The 17,493-nt window shown below is 45.8% G+C and overlaps 1 protein-coding gene across 2 annotated transcripts; it reads left to right on the top strand.

The window, feature by feature from the left end:
* The first annotated feature begins 13,338 nt into the window (after nt 1–13,338).
* Nucleotides 13,339–14,325, top strand: LOC104373348 (uncharacterized). Of its 2 annotated transcripts, XM_086630440.1 has the most exons (2): nt 13,339–13,914; nt 14,020–14,325. In XM_086630440.1, exons 1-2 carry the CDS (start codon nt 13,339–13,341, stop codon nt 14,323–14,325), a joined length of 882 nt encoding a protein of 293 aa, XP_086486566.1. The 2 variants fall into 2 exon arrangements, with proteins under 2 accessions (XP_086486566.1, XP_009977572.2); XM_009979270.2 differs by having other exon boundaries at nt 13,339–14,325.
* The last annotated feature ends 3,168 nt before the right edge of the window (nt 14,326–17,493 follow it).

The following is a 17,493-nucleotide window of genomic DNA, read 5'->3' as shown; positions in this document are numbered from 1 at the left end:
CTCAGCGAGGCTTCAGCAGGACTGGAACAACATGTGAGAAAGCAGAGCCTTTAGACACCCACCCGGCTGAGTTTCTTATGGTCCCGCTGCCGGCCACGCTGCAGGACCTGCTCGATTCACAGAGAGCTGGAGACATGTCCCGCCTATGCCATGGTCTCAAAACCACGCCAGCAGCAGTCGAGGACACAACCCATAATTTTTAACTCTGAAACACGGCATTAAGTCAAACAGTGAGGAAACCCAGAGACACATAGCACTAAATAGGCTTTAAACTGAAAGAGGGTAGAATTAGATTAGATATAATTAGGAGAATTTTTTTACAATGAAGGTGGTGGGGCACTGGAACAGGTTGCCCAGAGAAGTTGTGGCTGCCCCATCCCTGGAAGTGTTCAAGGCCACGTTGGATGAGGCTTTCAGCAACTTGGTCTAGTAGAGGGTGTCCCTGTCCATGGCAGGGAGGTTTGAACTGGATGATCTTGAAAGTCCCTTCCAACCCAAACCATACTATAATTCTATGATTCTATGAAATATCTCCCCAGAACACAAGTCCCTCCTCATCACCTGGACCTCCAAAGTGGAGAACTGATCTTGGAGTTCAGCAGAGGAATGGCTGATCTCAGAGATGCCTTTCAACTATTAAATCCAGTTCTCCCCTCCTGCTTTTGGTTGGCGGCTGCCTCTGACCTCTTGCTGATGCATGAAGAAAAAAGGCCGACCCAAAAACCACACTATGAACCTCTGGCCACATCTGCCGTAGCAGAAGAGGCAAAGCGCGCCCAAGGCACCACTGCTTGGTGATCCCATCACACCACAGGCAGGCAGAGGTTCACAGCTCAGTCCCAGCAGCAAAAATTTCGTGCTCATTAGGGAACCAAAGCCAATTAAAGGGTGGCGATACCACAACTGAACGCAAACCTGCTTACAGCTCTTCTAGTGTTATGTTCCTCGATACATCAAAGCTGCTCTGACTATCATCAGGCACCCTCAAAAGCAAACAGCAATAGCAGCATCCCAATTACTGCTAACAACCTTTCTTTACATTTTTCAGGAGCATCTCTCGGACTTGGATGCCCAGCTGGAGACACCGTAAGAGAGTGCACTCCCGCTCCAACACAGCAATTCAAACCCCACTAGTTTTAGAAACTTCTCCCGCAAAGCATTTTTTTCAATATGTAAAAAAGCAGAAATAAATCTGCATTTCAGCAGCTACAGAGGCTCAGCACAAACCAGACTTACCCAGCTCCCTGGTGAGAACAGCTTCGTGGTGTGACCAGTGAGCTCTAATAGAAGGCGAGCTTTTATATAGCTACTAAACGTGCCTTGAAGGTATGAGGTACCCATGACATATCCTATTAGCACCTGTGCAAAAGCTGTCCTGTGTGTTACACTTGTAGTGACTAGCATCAGTGTACTCATCCCTGAGGATGAGTAGTTGAATGTCAGCTCCCCATGGTAAGAATAATTACCTTTGGTTTAATCTTCCCTGGCATGGTAAGACTGAATGGTATTTGGAGAGGCAGCAGCAGAGGCATCCCCTGCCCCAGGGGTTTTGCAAGGCAGAAGTGCACCCAACTTCATATTGTTACGGCTTTCCAGGGGTCTCACAGACCTTGGAAATGTCCTGGTGGTCCCCAGAAATGGGGTCATTCCATCACTTGGCCTCAACACACACACTTCATGCTGTGAGAGCTGCACTGACCGCTCCACGTCCTTCTGTAACTTCAGTAAATGGTTAGACCTGGCAGCACTTGTCATCTGCCCTGTAATGTTCAGTAGCTGAGGCTGGTTGCATGTGCAGGCTGGACACAGGGCACTGGCCTTGCTGAGCTCCTGGTAAAGCTCAAATTATCCACTTGAGTGAATGCAGTTCATCATTCATAGAGAGCTTCATTTTTAGCTCACATAGCTCCGGAGAGCACTTGACTGTTGGTATCCCGATGCTCCCGTGATCCCAACACAATCACCTATTATCAGATCAATGGGAATACACCATCCAGTGACTCTCAGGTGAGCGGAAAAGATGAGCTACAGTCATGTTTGATTGCAGCCCTTGCACAACAAGCTCAGCTGTCAAAGATGTGACTGGCAGCACGACAGGCCACAAAAAAACCCTGGAGCAGATAAACTTCCTCTAGTCACGCAGGTGACTTTCTCAGTGAGTCAACTTCTTATCACACACTGCATTCAGATTAAAAAAAAACTAGTTAGAAAACTGGGAGATTAATTTTTTTAAGTCACTGAAGATCTAATCAATGCTTTCATGTGTCCGTTGTCACATGAAGTATGCCCAAAAAGTGACAATATCTTCCTGCTGACTACAAGGACAGCTAAAGGGGACCAGCGCAGAGGAGTTCTTGGCCCCACCAACGTCTGGCACTGGCTGAGATGAAACCCAGTTCCTGAGTATGTTTATTAAAACCGGTGGTTTCTAGAAAAATGGCTCTCCGCAGGTGGTTTTTGAGGCAAAGAAAAATGTCCATAAATTATTTTGTTATGAAACTGAATGAAGTTTAGGAACTCTTGAACAACTATGCCCTACACCAGGCAAGAATCAGAGAGAGTGAAATTCTCTCTTTACCATAGGCTTCTCCAGCAAGAATGAATCCTGACCCTTGCTGGTCACCACTGAGGGTGTTCATCTTTGTTTGAACCACAAGAAATGTGGCTTTGTTGTGTCATCTCTCCTGCAGAAATTGGTTCTTTGATCCAAACCCATAACTCTTCCTTGCTTTTTAGCTCCAAAGACTGTAAGTGTGACCCTCCCTGTTAAACAAAGTGAGCAGTTCACATTTGTATTATTTTTATCCTAGCCTGGATGCAGGCACTGCCCCAACCTTCAAACAAATCCTTATTTCATTCCGCACTTGACTGAAATCCCATGTGTCCCTGCCCAACTTACTGAAAGCCCAAGTGAACTTTAATTTCTTGATCACAACAATGACTTGTCTTTCATGTTAATACCCAGTAATGTCTGTAAGACTTATGTACCTAAACCCTCTGAATCAGTACAGTCCAAAACTGGAATCAAAGAAAGAAGGAAAAACCCCAGAAAACCAATTAGGCTCCAGTTTAAACTTGGCAACAAGAGCAACTTCGGAGACTTTCACTGTGTAACAATTTAATGAGTGTTTCACTTTCACGTGACAATGCCCATCAAAAATGTGTGCTTCTGTTGTCATCATCTGTGCATCTCCTGGTAGAATCCACCTTCTCCCCACAGGCCAGTCCTGCCCTGCCGTGGTTGTCACTAAGAAAATCTCCAGTGCTTTTTTAGCGTGCCTGACTCAACCTGGAAAACAGCAGGAGATGAAGGTGGGAAAAAGAAGTTGAAGCAAGGCTGTGGCACCGAGAAGTACGCAGAAGGAAGATGAAAAACATCTTGGAGGAGATGCCAGGTGAGACATTTAGGGAATCCACCACCTTCCCTTTAATAAGTCAGGAATGCGAAGGAGCACCCTCACAGTGCAGCAATTTTGGAGCATGAGCCAACACACCAGGAATGCAAAGCTCCCTGCGTGCTCCAAATACAGAAATCTGGCAGAGGAACAAGGCAGTCAAAAAAGAAGATGGAAGAAACAAGGTGAATTGGCTAGGCGTGATCTGGGATATTGGGTTGAAACCTCAGGTGATGTAACATTAGCTCCATTAACAGCAGCAAAAAAAATACCAATAAACTAAGCAAAGAGCTGTAAAGCAGGAGGCAGCTACCGTGGGGAGTTGTTAAGCTTTAAAACTAGTGCGTAGTGAAGGACACTACATGCGTTGGGCTACAATAGCAAAGCCAAGGAAGAGTCTTCCCTTGAAGAAATAGATCCCAGCATGGGGCTGGGATGGCCGTTGCCTCTAGTGTCTCCAAGACACAGACATTTCCTCCAGCCTTGTCAAGGCATGGCCATGTCCTCCAAACTCACCAAGGCACGGCCATTTCCTCCAGCCTTGCCAAGTAATGGTCATTTCCTTCAGCCTCACCAAAGCGTGGACATTTCCTACAGCCTTGCCAAGATGTAGAATCATAGAATCATAGAATGGTTTGGGTTGGAAGGGACCTCAAAGATCATCTAGTTCCAACCCCCTTGTCATGGGCAGGGACACCCTCCACTACACCAGGTTGCTCAAAACCTCATCCAACGTGGCCTTGAACATGGCCATTTGCTTCAGCCTCACCAAAGCATGGACGTTTCCTCCGGTCTCTTCAAGGTATGGACATATCCTCCAGCCTCACAAAGGCATGGCCACGTCCCCCAAACTCGCAAGGCATTGACGTTTGCTCCAAGCTGTACAAACCACTAGAGCGCAGCATTCGCACACGCAACAACCTCCTGCAACAGCCTTGCAGAACCAGACACTGGCAACTGGGAAACTGCCTTCAGACAATCTCTCTCTCCAGGAAAATAGTTTAAACTGGCAGCCGGTGAACTAGACCCAGCCTTTGTGTCATAGGACCCTAAAGTTTTCAGAGATATCGAGCAAGAGTGGCTTCTTATTGTACCAAGGCACTGGCATGAACTGAAACGTGAGTTGGTGATGCTTCCTGCCGTCCAACCACAGCCTCCCGTTCCCACCGCTGTAAAAGCCAGAGTGCTTTATCCCAGCTGCTCACACGTACATGTGCTTCTGGGTGTCAAGAACACACCAAAGCGGTAGCTGGTCTGCACGTCGTGTTCTTCACAGGAGAGTGAGTCTGTTCAGCCGGTCGCTGCAGGGCAGTAAGGTGCGTGCAGGGAGGGGAGGGCAGAGAATAAAGGAAACACGGGAGAACGAGCAGAGATTGCACTTTTGTTGTATCAGACTTGTAACTAGAAAGCAGTGTACAGGCTGCAGATAATAAAACTTCACGTTATTAGCCCAGCAAGCAGTAAATTCGCAGTCTCGCTATTTCGATGATTTAACAGCACCGAAGGCAAAATACTAACCTCATCAAGCATTAGAATGAAATGCTCCTCACTTGGACTCCTTCTTGCTTCATTTTAAAAGTGCTTCATTACTTAATGAACTCTTACTGTTCTGCAATTAGTAGCCCCACACCTCTCTTTGTTCTGGTTGCTGCCCGGCTCAGTGGAGGTTAGTCTCCGTAGAAGATCTGACTACGTGTTCATAATAGCCCTGGTGACTTTTAAAATACTCAAGCTGAGCTGTGGAGTTTCAACACAACTTTCTCTCTCCCCAGCACCCGTAGCTATCAGCTACACCATCCATTAGCCGGGCTTCCAACAGGAGGGAAACCTGGGCATTGAGGTGTGGACTCAAAGTTCCATCATGGTCAGAGCTGTCTTCTCTGCAGCAGCAATAGATGTTCAATCAAAGACACAAAGCCCCCAGCAGCACAGCTCAGGAGCTGCCAGCACCTCTGTGCCGAACGAGGATGCAGCATGTGGTCACCGAGCTGCAGAAGATGACGCTGTGACATATATCTAGTGGAGCCTCTATCACACCGGCAACAAGAACACGAAGTTGCCACGGCATGCCCCAGATTTTGTTCCTCTGCCATCACTTTCCATACACAGGAGCTACTTTGGCTTGGGAGGCCATTGACTTGGCTTCTGGTTTTGCTGTCGTTCCAGGTGTGGCACAGAAATGACAGCCTGTGGTGCCTTGGCTGGTGGTGGGCATTTCTTGGCTTCTGGGTTGGGTGTAAAAAGCTCCATCTCTGGCTGCTCCTCGGGTTTCTTTTCTTTTTGGCTGTTGCTTTGCCACTGCTGGGTGACTGGTGCTGGCTCCAACATGGCTTTGCTTACTGCAGGTGGCAGACGGGCTGCTTGCTTGCAGTGCTGCTTGTTTAGCTGGGAGGACACCCTTCTTGCAAGCCAGGAACTGAGAAAAATTTTATAGGAAAAAAGAAGATTCAGTGGTTTTGAGGAAATAAAAAATTGCACTTTTTTTTTCTTTTTGTGAAATGACAAACCAAGAGAGGAAAGAAAAGCAGTGGCAAAAGCAGCACCTTTCTGTTAGAAACACTGGTAGCTCCACCTTCATCCACATGCAGGTGCTAGAATGGAGCAAACTGTGAGAGCTCAGGGTTGTTACAATCTTAATGACTAACTCGGAGCAATGGAAAGGAGAAGATCCAAGATAAGTCTCTCTCTCTCCCTCTCTCGAGCTTGAAGACCAATAACTGCCCCTCCCAAGCTATCTCCCTGTTGTAGATCCATCTGCTCAACGTCCCTTTCATTACTCAGACCTTGTCAGATGATTCCCTTTCCAGCGCTCAACCGTGTTAGTGTTGGTCTGAGGACACCGAGGCTGGGTCAGAGTCTGTTTTGTGAGACACGGCATTTGTGCAAGGGCTGTGAAGCTCCTCAAAATATTCCCTGCTGCTTTGGGCTTTACCCTTTCCTTTTCCTTGCCAGCGAGTTTGTTCTATCAGCCAGGACATGTTATTAAATCAGATGCTCAGGGCATACTAAGCCTTTAAAATTTCCTCTTTCCGTAGCATTTCAGCTAATAGAGCAGTTTTAGGATTATAATGCAAAGCATGTTTGTATAATCGAGTCCCCTGGGCTTGATTCCCTTCCTATAATCACCTTGTGCAACGGTGTGATGCCATCAAAGTCGCAAGAGTGGCATAGGTACAACCAAGATTATCTCCTTTAATCTGTGGCATTACACAGATACAGAAACAGTTGGAGAAGAAACAGTTTAATTCCTGGAGCCTGCAGCTCCTGAAATTTTATCTCAATTAATTCCATTTGCAAATGGAAGAGTCTGAAATTGCCATCACCGAACTCTAATCCTACAGCAAGTCATATTATGGCAAGGCTAATTAACAGTATTTAACAGATTCATCAGAATCAAACTTACTTAACCCACTGGTGAAGTAATGAATCAAAGCAAAGACAGTGTAACCAACTTGGGAGTCAGAGATGTCCTTACATACCCCAGGAGCCCCCACATCCCAGAGAGAAGGGCCTGTGCTGTACATGGTGTACACTTTTCCACATCTCCAGAACTGCCCAATTTGCAGATACAGGTATTTTTTCCTGACCTTTAGGAGAGAAAACTCCCCACTCTTAGGTATTTTCCATTTTAGCAGCAGAAGGCTGTTCTGTTGGCCACACCTGAAACATGGAAGTTGGTTCTTATTCGGATGTTTTCCAAATGCTCTACTCTAAAGCCCCATGGCTTCAGTCCTGCCAGAAAAAAAACAACAAAAATTACGCGAGTAGCAAATTCATACAGAAATTCAAAATGCGGGGCCTGAACCTCAGGGACATTCAAGGTCTTTTCTGACTTCTTTAGAAGCATAAAGAAGAGGGCCTACCAGAAATATGAAGAGCAACTTTTTGCAAGGGCATGTAGTGATAGGACAAGGGGCAAGGGCTTTAAACTGAAAGAGAGTATATTTCTGCTAGATCTAAGGAAGAAATTCTTTGCTCTGAAGGTGGTGAGGCACTGGACCAGGTTGCCCAGAGAAGCTGTGGCTGCCCCATCCCTGGAAGTGTTCAAGGCCAGGTTGGATGAGATTTTGAGCAACCTGGTGTAGTGGAAGGTGTCCCTACCCGTGGCAGGGGGATTGGAATTATGTTATCTCGAAGGTCCCTTCCAACCCAAACCATTCTATGATTCTGCCATAAAGCAACCTTAATCCAAATGCAAGCACTGCCCCAAGAACCTCTCTGTTACACCAGGCACCTGCCTGACCACCGTGCCACTGATATTCCAGCAAGCTGGTATTTCATCCCCTTCCGAGAGTGCAGGGAAGCCTGAAAACATGGCACCGCACCCCAGCTCGCTGTTCTCCAGCAGCAGCAACGCTGCAAAGATGAGCACAAAGCCAAGGTGACCCCTCAGGCTGCTCTACTTTACAATTGCACGTCCTGGTGTAAGGGCTAGAAGAGGCTGATGACAGGCTAAACTCCAACAAGTTCATGCCTGAGCTCAAGTGCATGAATGAAGGAATTGAGAATTAGGCTCTTTGATGTGATGGCTGACTGGAAAGCATTCCTGTTGTGCCCATATGGGTTTTCAATGAGGCAATCTGTTGTACTCAAGAAGCACAGTAATTCTGCAGAAGCAGTTAGGAATAAATTTAGGCAGGGAATTAGAAGATATTCAAGAAGCAGTGCAGAGCAGACTCTGGAATAGGCTGACAAATCAGAAAATTGAAATCAAAATATGTAACAAGCTTTAAGATGGAGGCTGGTGAATTTATGGAAGAGCTTTTATAGCTATGAATGCAGAGTCACAGACTTAACTCAGTGATTCAGCCATGTGCGTCTCTTGAGAGTTGTTAAACTAATCCATTGATATAGGTCTAATAGGAAAGCCTCTAGTTCCTGGGAAGCTCAGGTGCTGCATTGAGGCAAAAATGAAGAGGAATCACTCATGGAATGGCAAGCACAAAAAAAAAAAAAATGTTGAAGCATGGATACTTCATATCCAGTACTTTGATATTACAGCACTTGGTCATCCCTGAGGATGACCAGCTTCTCATCTTCCGTAGCATGCCTTGATGCTCATTCTCCAGCACTAGGAGAGAAGATGGAGTCTGCAGATGCTTTAGTGACTGCACTCACAGGCAGACAGACCGATACTAGGAAATTCAGTAACAGGTCATTATGTCTTTTGTCTTGTGACAAGATATCCACCCTAAAATGATGACAGACACAATAATAAAGAACAAGATGGGGTGTTAACGAAACAGTGTCTAATTAAGCCATCAGGGCGAGCCATGTCTTGGGAGATCCAGTTCAGCAACTTCTGAATCACACCAAGACATGAAATCCAGGAGTGCAATAGTTTCCTCAGATCGTTTTCTCTGTGCACAAAGGTTCAAAGAACTGGACAGAGAAAAAACAAAGAGCGTCCAGGCAGACGTGAGGTGAGGATCACAGCGAGCATTCCACATCCTGAGCTGAGGTTCTCTGCAATGGTCTTCCCTTTTAAAAAAGCTGATCCTTCTTTTCAGGCTGAAGCAATACAACTTCAGGACCCTTAGAGATATTGGGATGCTCATCTTAATCATAAACCATGTACAGTAGACAGCTACAGACCTTCATTCAGAGCTGCTCCTGTAACTGCTGCATATCTCCCAGGACATCTTAGACTTTTGAGGACTTAATTACCCTGATCAGCATTTGCAAGGCCATTGATTGGCTGATAGCAGCACAGCATCTACCCAAGATGTGTGGAAGCTGAAGTAGCTTTTTCTGTCCAGGAAGAAAGATGGTCTTGGGCCAGTATTTTTCTCACTTGTGGTGTTCCCCAGAATTAGTGGCACAACTTCAGTATCAACTGGGAGCTGATCCAGGCTCAACCAGGTGAGAGCTGAGGAGCTGCTTAGCTCCACGTTCGCTGTAAAGCCACCTTACTCGATGCACGTTTCTCCCACAATTTCCCAAACATTTCAGTAAGGCAGGTTTCATTGTATATGACATTTGCCTCTAAAAATAGTCTTTGTGCAATTCACATGGAAGGGGAAAGCAATTGCACCTCTACTATGGGAAAAACATTCACTCCCTTTCCACCGGCTGACTTCAGAGCCTCTTCGGTGATGATTACCATCATTTTTTCTGCTGAGGTTGCTGACATGGAGGTGAAATGACCTCTCAGAGTCTCTCCAGACCTGGATCCAAACCAGTGTTTAAGGTCAGGACGGCTCCACCTTCTGATCTCCAGACAGGGTTCAGGTCCATCTCCCTTCCAGCTATAGAAAGTGATTTTCTTTAATCACTCCATGTTGCAAGTTGAGGCTGGAAATTTGACACCTAAATATTCCAGAAACCTCAATGCTTGCTTAAATAAAAGCAGTGTCTCAACACAGAGCTATGGCCCTACCACCTGTGACAGTCTTTGCCTCAACACTGCTCCACAAGCACTACGTGCCCTGTTCCTCTCAGGTGCTCTAATTGATGGGCATAACAAAGGTTACTGAAGCTCTCACCTGAAGGTGCATATTCACTTGTGAATGTTGCAAAAATACTCAAATGCAATGTTTGTTCTAATGAATGTCTCCTCCTGATCTCGGTTGCTCTGTCCTCTTCAGGCCAACAAGCACAACGATTATAAACCACTTTTGTAATGAGTCTGAGCTGATTCCCTCTATCTTTGTGCTTTGAAGGGCCGTATCCCAGGAGCATATCTCAGCAGAAGGGCTATTTTGATAACCACATGGTGCTACCTAGAAAGCAGACGGGCAGGTTCTCCAGTGCTGGAAAGTGTCCTAGTTCCTGCCTTCAGCAGAGCTACGACTGCAATTCGTACTGGTGGAGCAGCAGGTGAGGCCTGAGTCATGGTTAGGTCTTGGGTTGGGATGTTCTCCTCGCTAGCAAAGACTGGTGACCAAATCTAAGCAGCTCCCAGAGCCAGCCAGGCAGGCAGAAAGGCAAAGCCCCACCTGCCATGAGGTAAGAAAGGAAGTTGCACGTATGAAGTCACGCTACAGGAGAAGACGACGTGGTCTAAAATTCAGGTGTTCTGTCCTTCAGTTGCCAAATGGTTATTAACAGAGGAAGTTACACCACAGCTCGAAACAGGCTTCTTACACCTGCAGCCCAGGAACCCCAACTGCTGACGGGTACCAGCTCAGCCTGTTGCAACGATTGCATCTGCAGAGCGTGCTCTGATAAGAGCTCTGGTAAAACGGTGGAGACAGGACAAAGATAGTCCCAAGACAACCAAACGTGATGCAATTCGCCTCCGTGTGGGATGCGTCGTCACCGCTGCTGAAAATAATCCTACCATCAGAAATGAGGACTCTTTGACTTGTATCCTGACAGCTCCCTGGGATTTTGAGGATGGTAATCAGTGAGCTACTTTCACTCAATATAGTTTTTTTACGTGGAATAATGCTTATACACGTTACCTATGCTTGTACGAAACTGTAAACACAACAAGCTCCCTTTATTTCACATGTAGATTGGAACTTCTTTTCAAATGCCATTCAGGCACCTAAATGAGACCAGTGTCCTAATTCCAGTTGGATGTGATAAATCTTGTATACTGTTAAAAAATCCCTTTACTTTTCACACGATACATGGAGATAAACTCAGTTCCCTCTTCTGTCACGTTTGAATAGGCGATTGCTGCATCTTCTGCACCGGGGAAAATAACACGAACTCAAAATTGTGTGTTCTGAAATGAGAGAAAAACGAAGCTCTTTGTGGGGAAAAAAAAAACAACCTATCCATCATGAGTTGATAGAGTCACAAGAAAGTCACTTTAGAGAATTTATTGATGAAAAACAGGTGAGAGAAATACAGATCAGCCCCCTGGTCTTAAAGCTCAAATTCATCCTAAGAAGTGGGGGCATCAGCTGACACAAAATGACTGATGCATAGATGTGGTTGACATCACACCAAGGTCCCTGATCTCAGTGGGGTCTGCCATGAATGTATTAACTTGGGGGTATCACCTTTATTCACATAGAAAATTTTTTGTTAAATCAGATTAGTCAGAAAGGGGATTAAAAGGCATTCTGCACCAGAAGCCGTCTCTTCACAATGCCTACGTGTAAAACAAGCCTGTGGAGGAAACGCACAATGGCAGTTGTGAAAGAATGAGCTCATTACCTAGGAGGACTCATTCCCAGAAGGCAGGGCTTTGAAACCATATAAAAGTTCTCAAATCTCCGTGCTCCACCATCCACTCGGCTTCGTGCTTCTCCCTGTTGACCGGTTGGGTAAGTTGGAGAATACTGATACTTTTTGTGATGTCTGTAATTTTACTGCTTGGCTTAATGTAGGCAGACTCTTTAAAGAAGTGTTTTATTTGATACCTTTGAATACGCAAAAGATTAGAGATAAATAAAATTATGTTGGTTTAAGTATAACCGATCCTGCCTTCAGGGAAGAAGGAGGTCTAAACGTCCTCCTAAAGCTCCTTCCAAATCTATTTTCTGTGATTCTGTTATTTAGAACAAGAATATTTTTAAAACTTCAATTTCATTGAAGAATTATTTTGTAAAAGGTAGATTTGGGAGAACGAGAGGCTGTACGGAGCAGAAGGGTGAAAGTATTCCTGGTGTGCTCTATCATTGACGCTAACCATGTCAAGAGCAATATATTAATTTGGCTTAAGATCTTATCACGTCCTTATAAAGAAAATAGCAAGAGACAAGTGATATTGATCTGGAGGATCTGGTAGGATGTAGAATAGAGGAATTAATTTGCTTTGAAGATGTACTGAGAGGAGTAGGCAACACGGAGAAGGGAGGACAAAATTGCATGCTCTCACATGATCTGTGCTGGTGCTAGTGCTGCGTTGAGGAGAGTTAAAAATGCCCCTTCCAGCCAACACTTCTGTGATTCTAACCTTTTATTTGTGCCCTTAGATTGTCTTTAGAAAAACAGCAACACAGGCTTTACCAAAGACACACCATCAGTCCAACCGAGCCTGGTGCCTGCCTTCAGCAGCCCATAAAACAGAGGCAGTTTCATAAATTGTTAGGAAAAACCATTTGGCCTGTTGCACATTACTGGCCTTGAGAGAAGAAATCCCTCCTGATTATTCTGAGTCATGCAAGCTAATACATTATTAGTGGCCACGATAATCCAGAAAGAGAGGGATGCATTACCTCTGCTAATTCTTTCCATGACAGTTGGAAAGACTGTGCCACAGGTAACCTCAATCCATTACATCAACAATGAAGTCAGAGAGAAACCAGAGCAAGAGGAGGAGTTGGCCTGTTGTTACCATAAAGACTCTTAATATTACAGAAAAGTTGTCAGCTTACTGGAGAGGATCACCTTGAGGCTTTAGCACCTCAGGTTTCTAATTCCAAGTAAAATCTGGAAACTGTTTTAAAAAGTGCAAAATGAAATGAAGTATTTCAGTTTTGTCGATGTAAAATATCCGGTTGGGCCCAGATTTCTATTTTTCTACTTTTTGATGCACCAAACATTTTTAAACGTTTGTCTTCAGCATTCCTTATTTTTTTTATTATTATTTTGACTTTCTGAAACCGCTATCAAACCAGCAGATCTGTTATTTGCCAGCTCCTCTCATCAATTCCCCAGGACAGAAATGAAAGGGAGTTAGCACGTTGGGAAGAGCTAAGCGACAGGAGGAAGAGCTCTGAAGTGTAAATCAGCTCCAAGTTCAAAGGAATGGCTCTACCTCAGTTAGACCTGACAGGGCTGTCCCACGTTGCAGAACAGAAAGGAGGAACAAGATAAGACGGAGTCAGAGCAGGAGCTGAAAGGCAGGATGAAAAAGAAAGAGCAAATCTCTATTCTTTCCGAGCCAACCTGCCTTGGGAAACCAAGGGCAAACTAAGAGAACTTCGCTTTTGCAACTGATTCGTGTTTTTTGTAATCGTTTCACCCTTATCCCAATGCAGTTTGTTTAGAAGACACAATAACACTCTGACATTTCTTTCAGATAATCTTGTTTCCTGCAAAGATGTCTTTGAATCAAACGCAAATCAAGCAGGAGATCACCCTCCCACCTGGCCTGAGCAAAACAATCTCAAAGCAAAGCCAAGAGCCTGTGTCATGCACTGAGCCCGTCTCACATCCACAGCAGCAACCTGAAGTCCTAGTCCCAACACCTTGCCCAGAACCAGTCCCAGTTGTAGTGGTACCATGCCCAGAAAAAACAGTGCCATTGCCAACACCGGTGGTGGAACCAGGCAATGGAGAAACACCAGTGGTGGTAATACCCCAGGAGCAGCAGCAGCAGCAATGCAAGCTGCCACCAACTCTCCCAACCATATCATGCCCTGAGCCTGTTGAAGAGAAATCAGCGTGCAAAGAGCTGCCTGTGCCAGCCCCTGTTTCCTGCTCTGAACCGACTCCATGTGTGCTGGAGCAGCAGGAGTGCAAGGAGATCCCTGTGCCAGTTCCTGCCACCAGCTCAGAGGCTGCAGAGTGTCCCCAAGAGAAGCAACAATGCAAGGAGATCCCTGTGCCGATCCCTGTTCCATGCCCTGAACCTGCACCATGTTCCCAGGAGAAGCAGGAGAGCAAGGAGATCCCTGTGCCCACCTCATGCCCTCCAGAGAAGCAGGAGAGCAAGGAGATCCCTGTACCAATCCCTGTTCCGTGCCCTGAACCCACACCATGTGCCCAAGAAAAGCAGCAGTGCAAGGAGCCCCCTGTGCCAATCCCTGTTCCAAGCTCTGAACCTGCACCATGTCCTCAGGAGAAGCAGGAGTGCAAGGAGATCCCTGTGCAAATCCCTGTCCCATCCTCTGAACCTTCGCCGTGTCCCCAGGAGAAGCAGGAGTGCAAGGAGATCCCAGTGCCCACCCCATGCCCTCCAGAGCAGCAGGAGAGCAAGGAGATCCCCGTGCCAATCCCTGATCCCTGCCCTGAGCCAGAGAAGTGTCCTCCCATCGAGCAGCAACAGGTGAAGCAGCCCATCCAGTGGCCCCCCACGCAGAAGTAACTTGCAAGCTGACAAGGGAAGCCCTGAAGAGAAGACCACCACCGCCAACCCAGACCTCCTCTCCCTGTGTCTCGCAACCAGAGGTCATTTTCCAACACCCTTCGGTTCTCTGCAGAATTCCTGTTAAGAAGCACAGCTTCCAACTCCCCCCAGCTAACGCTAACGATGTCCTGTACTAACAGCCATACGCTACCCGACACGTTGGGACTCTCCATAGATGATAAGGCTTCAAGCGGTGCCGTAGGCACGTGCGTTCAGCTTTCCCGCAGCCGGAACTTCTACCCTCTCCCAATCATCCCGCTGGCTTTTAAAGACCCAGAGAGAGACCAAAAAAGCATGATGGCACGCACGAGTCAGGGTTGATTAAGGTAAAATATTCCAACTTAACCCAAATGCAGTTAGGGACCTAGAGCTCATCGTCCAGACCCACACGCTGCCTCTTGGTTTCCACGCCTTCCTCCCCCAGCTCCCTGTACACAAATGTCATCTCCCACCTTGCACTTAGGGTTTTTGCCTACTAATAATAGGATCTGAGGTTTGTTCAGAACCTGCTGCTAAGGGGTTCTGGTCAACGGCAACAAGACTTTCTGAATCATGGATCCATAGTACTGAATATTTTATGCAATTCAAAAAAAAATCCATTGGGTTAGAGGAAATAGAAAGATTTTTACAATAGAGCCATCACCTCTTAATTATTTGCTTAGCTGAATTGGTAGTAATCAGCGCTTTCCTCAGAGACCTCACCTTGGATTTTCTGGGATGTGTGAAAGAACAGCTCAAGCCGAGAGTATTTATGGAAAAATATATAGATAATTAAATCCAATCCAGACATGTTTTGAAATAGATTAACCTCAGGCGTGGCTTCCATCTGCTAGACGGGATAAAGGAGGAAGCACACACAGTGCTGTCTCAACTACACCCTGGAACATGTTTCACCACATGGTGTTGTTGCAAATGTATTTGGTACTTACCCCTAATTATTTTAGGCTGATATTGTATCCAAGATTTATTTCACTGTGAAAAATCAACAATAAAAATGACTTTGAATACCAAGTTGTGGAGATTTTTAATAGCTTCTGCTTACAAAGATGAAAAGGAGTCTTAGCTTGCACCAGTCAGTCACTTTTAAGCTCAAAGCTGGGCAAATCAGGACTCAGAAAAGCAGGTGCTCGCAGGGGACCCTGGGTCTGATGCTCCTCTCCAGGTGCCCAGGTTGGAGAACCTGCAAGAGTCCCTGCACTGTGTCAGTCCGTGGGCTGGCCAGTGACACTGAAACACTCATTGCACTCGAACACCTCTCAGCAAGACACCCCGTCCCAGAGCTCGGCACACGGCATCGGCTCACACCCAGCTGTCCCCATGGTCAACCTGCCCAATTCAAACACGTTCACAGCCACTCTCTGACCTTCGGCAGACACAAGGCATGGGCACGTCTACAGGGCAGGTTGCAAACACAAGCAAACAAGTTTTTCCCACACTTCAGATGAGCCACGAGCGATGTAATCTCACCGCTTTGGCCCTGTATCTGTTAGATGGGTGTTAGGTACATCCAACCTCATCGTCTGATCACAGGCTCACGCTGAGACACACACTTCTGGTTTGCAGAGCAAGCTTACATCTGCCTGCCAGACACCAACCTCATATCACTCAACAGTTTCTGTGTATGTAATTTTCCTCCTCTACTCTGCCATACAGCTGCCTGGAAATCAATTAGTTGAGCCAGTTATGTCCTGCTGAGAAACCAAAACATTCTGAATCCTTTTTCTGATCCTTTGAAAGCAGAATTCACTCTTTCTGAGCAAGCAAAAACTTCCTTTCAATGTTAAAAACTTCCAAAGAGTAGTTTCAGTAGTTATACTATAGTTGACACTTTATAGACCCATAAGAACATTCTTCAGAATATTCTATCTTGCCAAAAGCTGAGTTTCTCCAGTTTGCTCAGTTTCAGGACAAAAACAGCTTGCAAGAATGCCCTGAGGTGGGAAACATGTTGATCCTGAGCTGGTTTTGACACTCAGGCAGCAGCTCTGCCCCAAAGGACCTTGAATTTAAATACTCCTTCCAGAAACAGTAATCACTGTGTGTGCTGTTTGCTCTAGACACTTTCTGGTCTACCTGGTCATCCTATTAATAGCTGTAGGTTTCTGGATCTATCTAATAAAAATATGGACAAATGATTCCTTGGGAAACCTGGAAGGTAAATGCAAATGGGTCCCTGTGTACGTGTGCCTCATACGTATGTTTAAAGGTAATTCTTCGGCTAATAAAAGAAAGCAAAAGAGAGCAAATAACACCAAAAAAAATAAAATCACAGAGCAAGTAACGAGGTTACTTAAAATTTTATTTTAACATGTCCCAAATTAAAGATCGGAAGAAAATGGCCCCACAGGTTTTGTTTGTTTTATAGTAGAGGATGAATAAATCCCAGTTAATGAATTGCGTCTCTCTAATTTCTGCTTGCAAACAAAGGAGACACGCTGCAAATATCTATCTATTCTGGCAGAGCCAGATGGCGGAAGGAGAGCTCAGAAATAAGCATTTGCATCTTTTGCGGCACTTGGTGGCCGTTGCTGTTAGTGCTACTTCTGCTTTGGGCATTGCTGCTGCTGCTGCTGTTGTGGGATGCTCTTCACAGGACACTTGGTTTGCCCTTTTGGGGCCTGGCATTGCTCCACCGACTTTGGAGGACACTTTTCCTGGCATTTTGAAGGTATTTGTTGCTGCTGTTTCTGCTGGGAAGACATCTTTGCTAAGCCTGGAAGAAAACCAAGGCACCATTTCAGTTAAGCCCTACACACTTCTCCTTTCTGGACATCGCTGTTTCAGTCAGTTCTTTGGCTTTGACATCAAACCAACAGCAAAGAGCCATTAAAAATCAATCCTATCAGCAAAAAACAAACCCTTGGAAATCCCTGAGGAGAATGCTGTTCAGACCAGATTTGTGTCAGCGACTCCAGTTTGCTGTAGCTGTCCCATGTTGCTTTTCTGGGCTCCCATCAGGCAGCCTCTGTAGAGATCAGGCACTCTGCTGAGGCCTCAGGGCATAACTGTATATAAGCATAAAATGAATATAAAAGGCAGAGCACCATCCTAAAAGTCGTGATCCAAACAGGTAAACGGCTACAGAGGTGGAAGGAAAAGAAATAATGAGAGTTTTTCCTTCTTCCC

Source organism: Tauraco erythrolophus (assembly GCF_009769465.1).
Source record: "Tauraco erythrolophus isolate bTauEry1 chromosome 30 unlocalized genomic scaffold, bTauEry1.pri scaffold_44_arrow_ctg1, whole genome shotgun sequence".
Classification (NCBI taxonomy): domain Eukaryota; kingdom Metazoa; phylum Chordata; class Aves; order Musophagiformes; family Musophagidae; genus Tauraco; species Tauraco erythrolophus.
This window is presented reverse-complemented; position numbering and strand designations above follow the sequence as displayed.

What these genes read in the sequence shown, in the direction of transcription:
- LOC104373348 (XM_009979270.2), top strand. Translation starts at nt 13,339, where the DNA reads ATGTCTTTGAATCAAACGCAAATCAAGCAGGAGATCACCCTCCCACCT.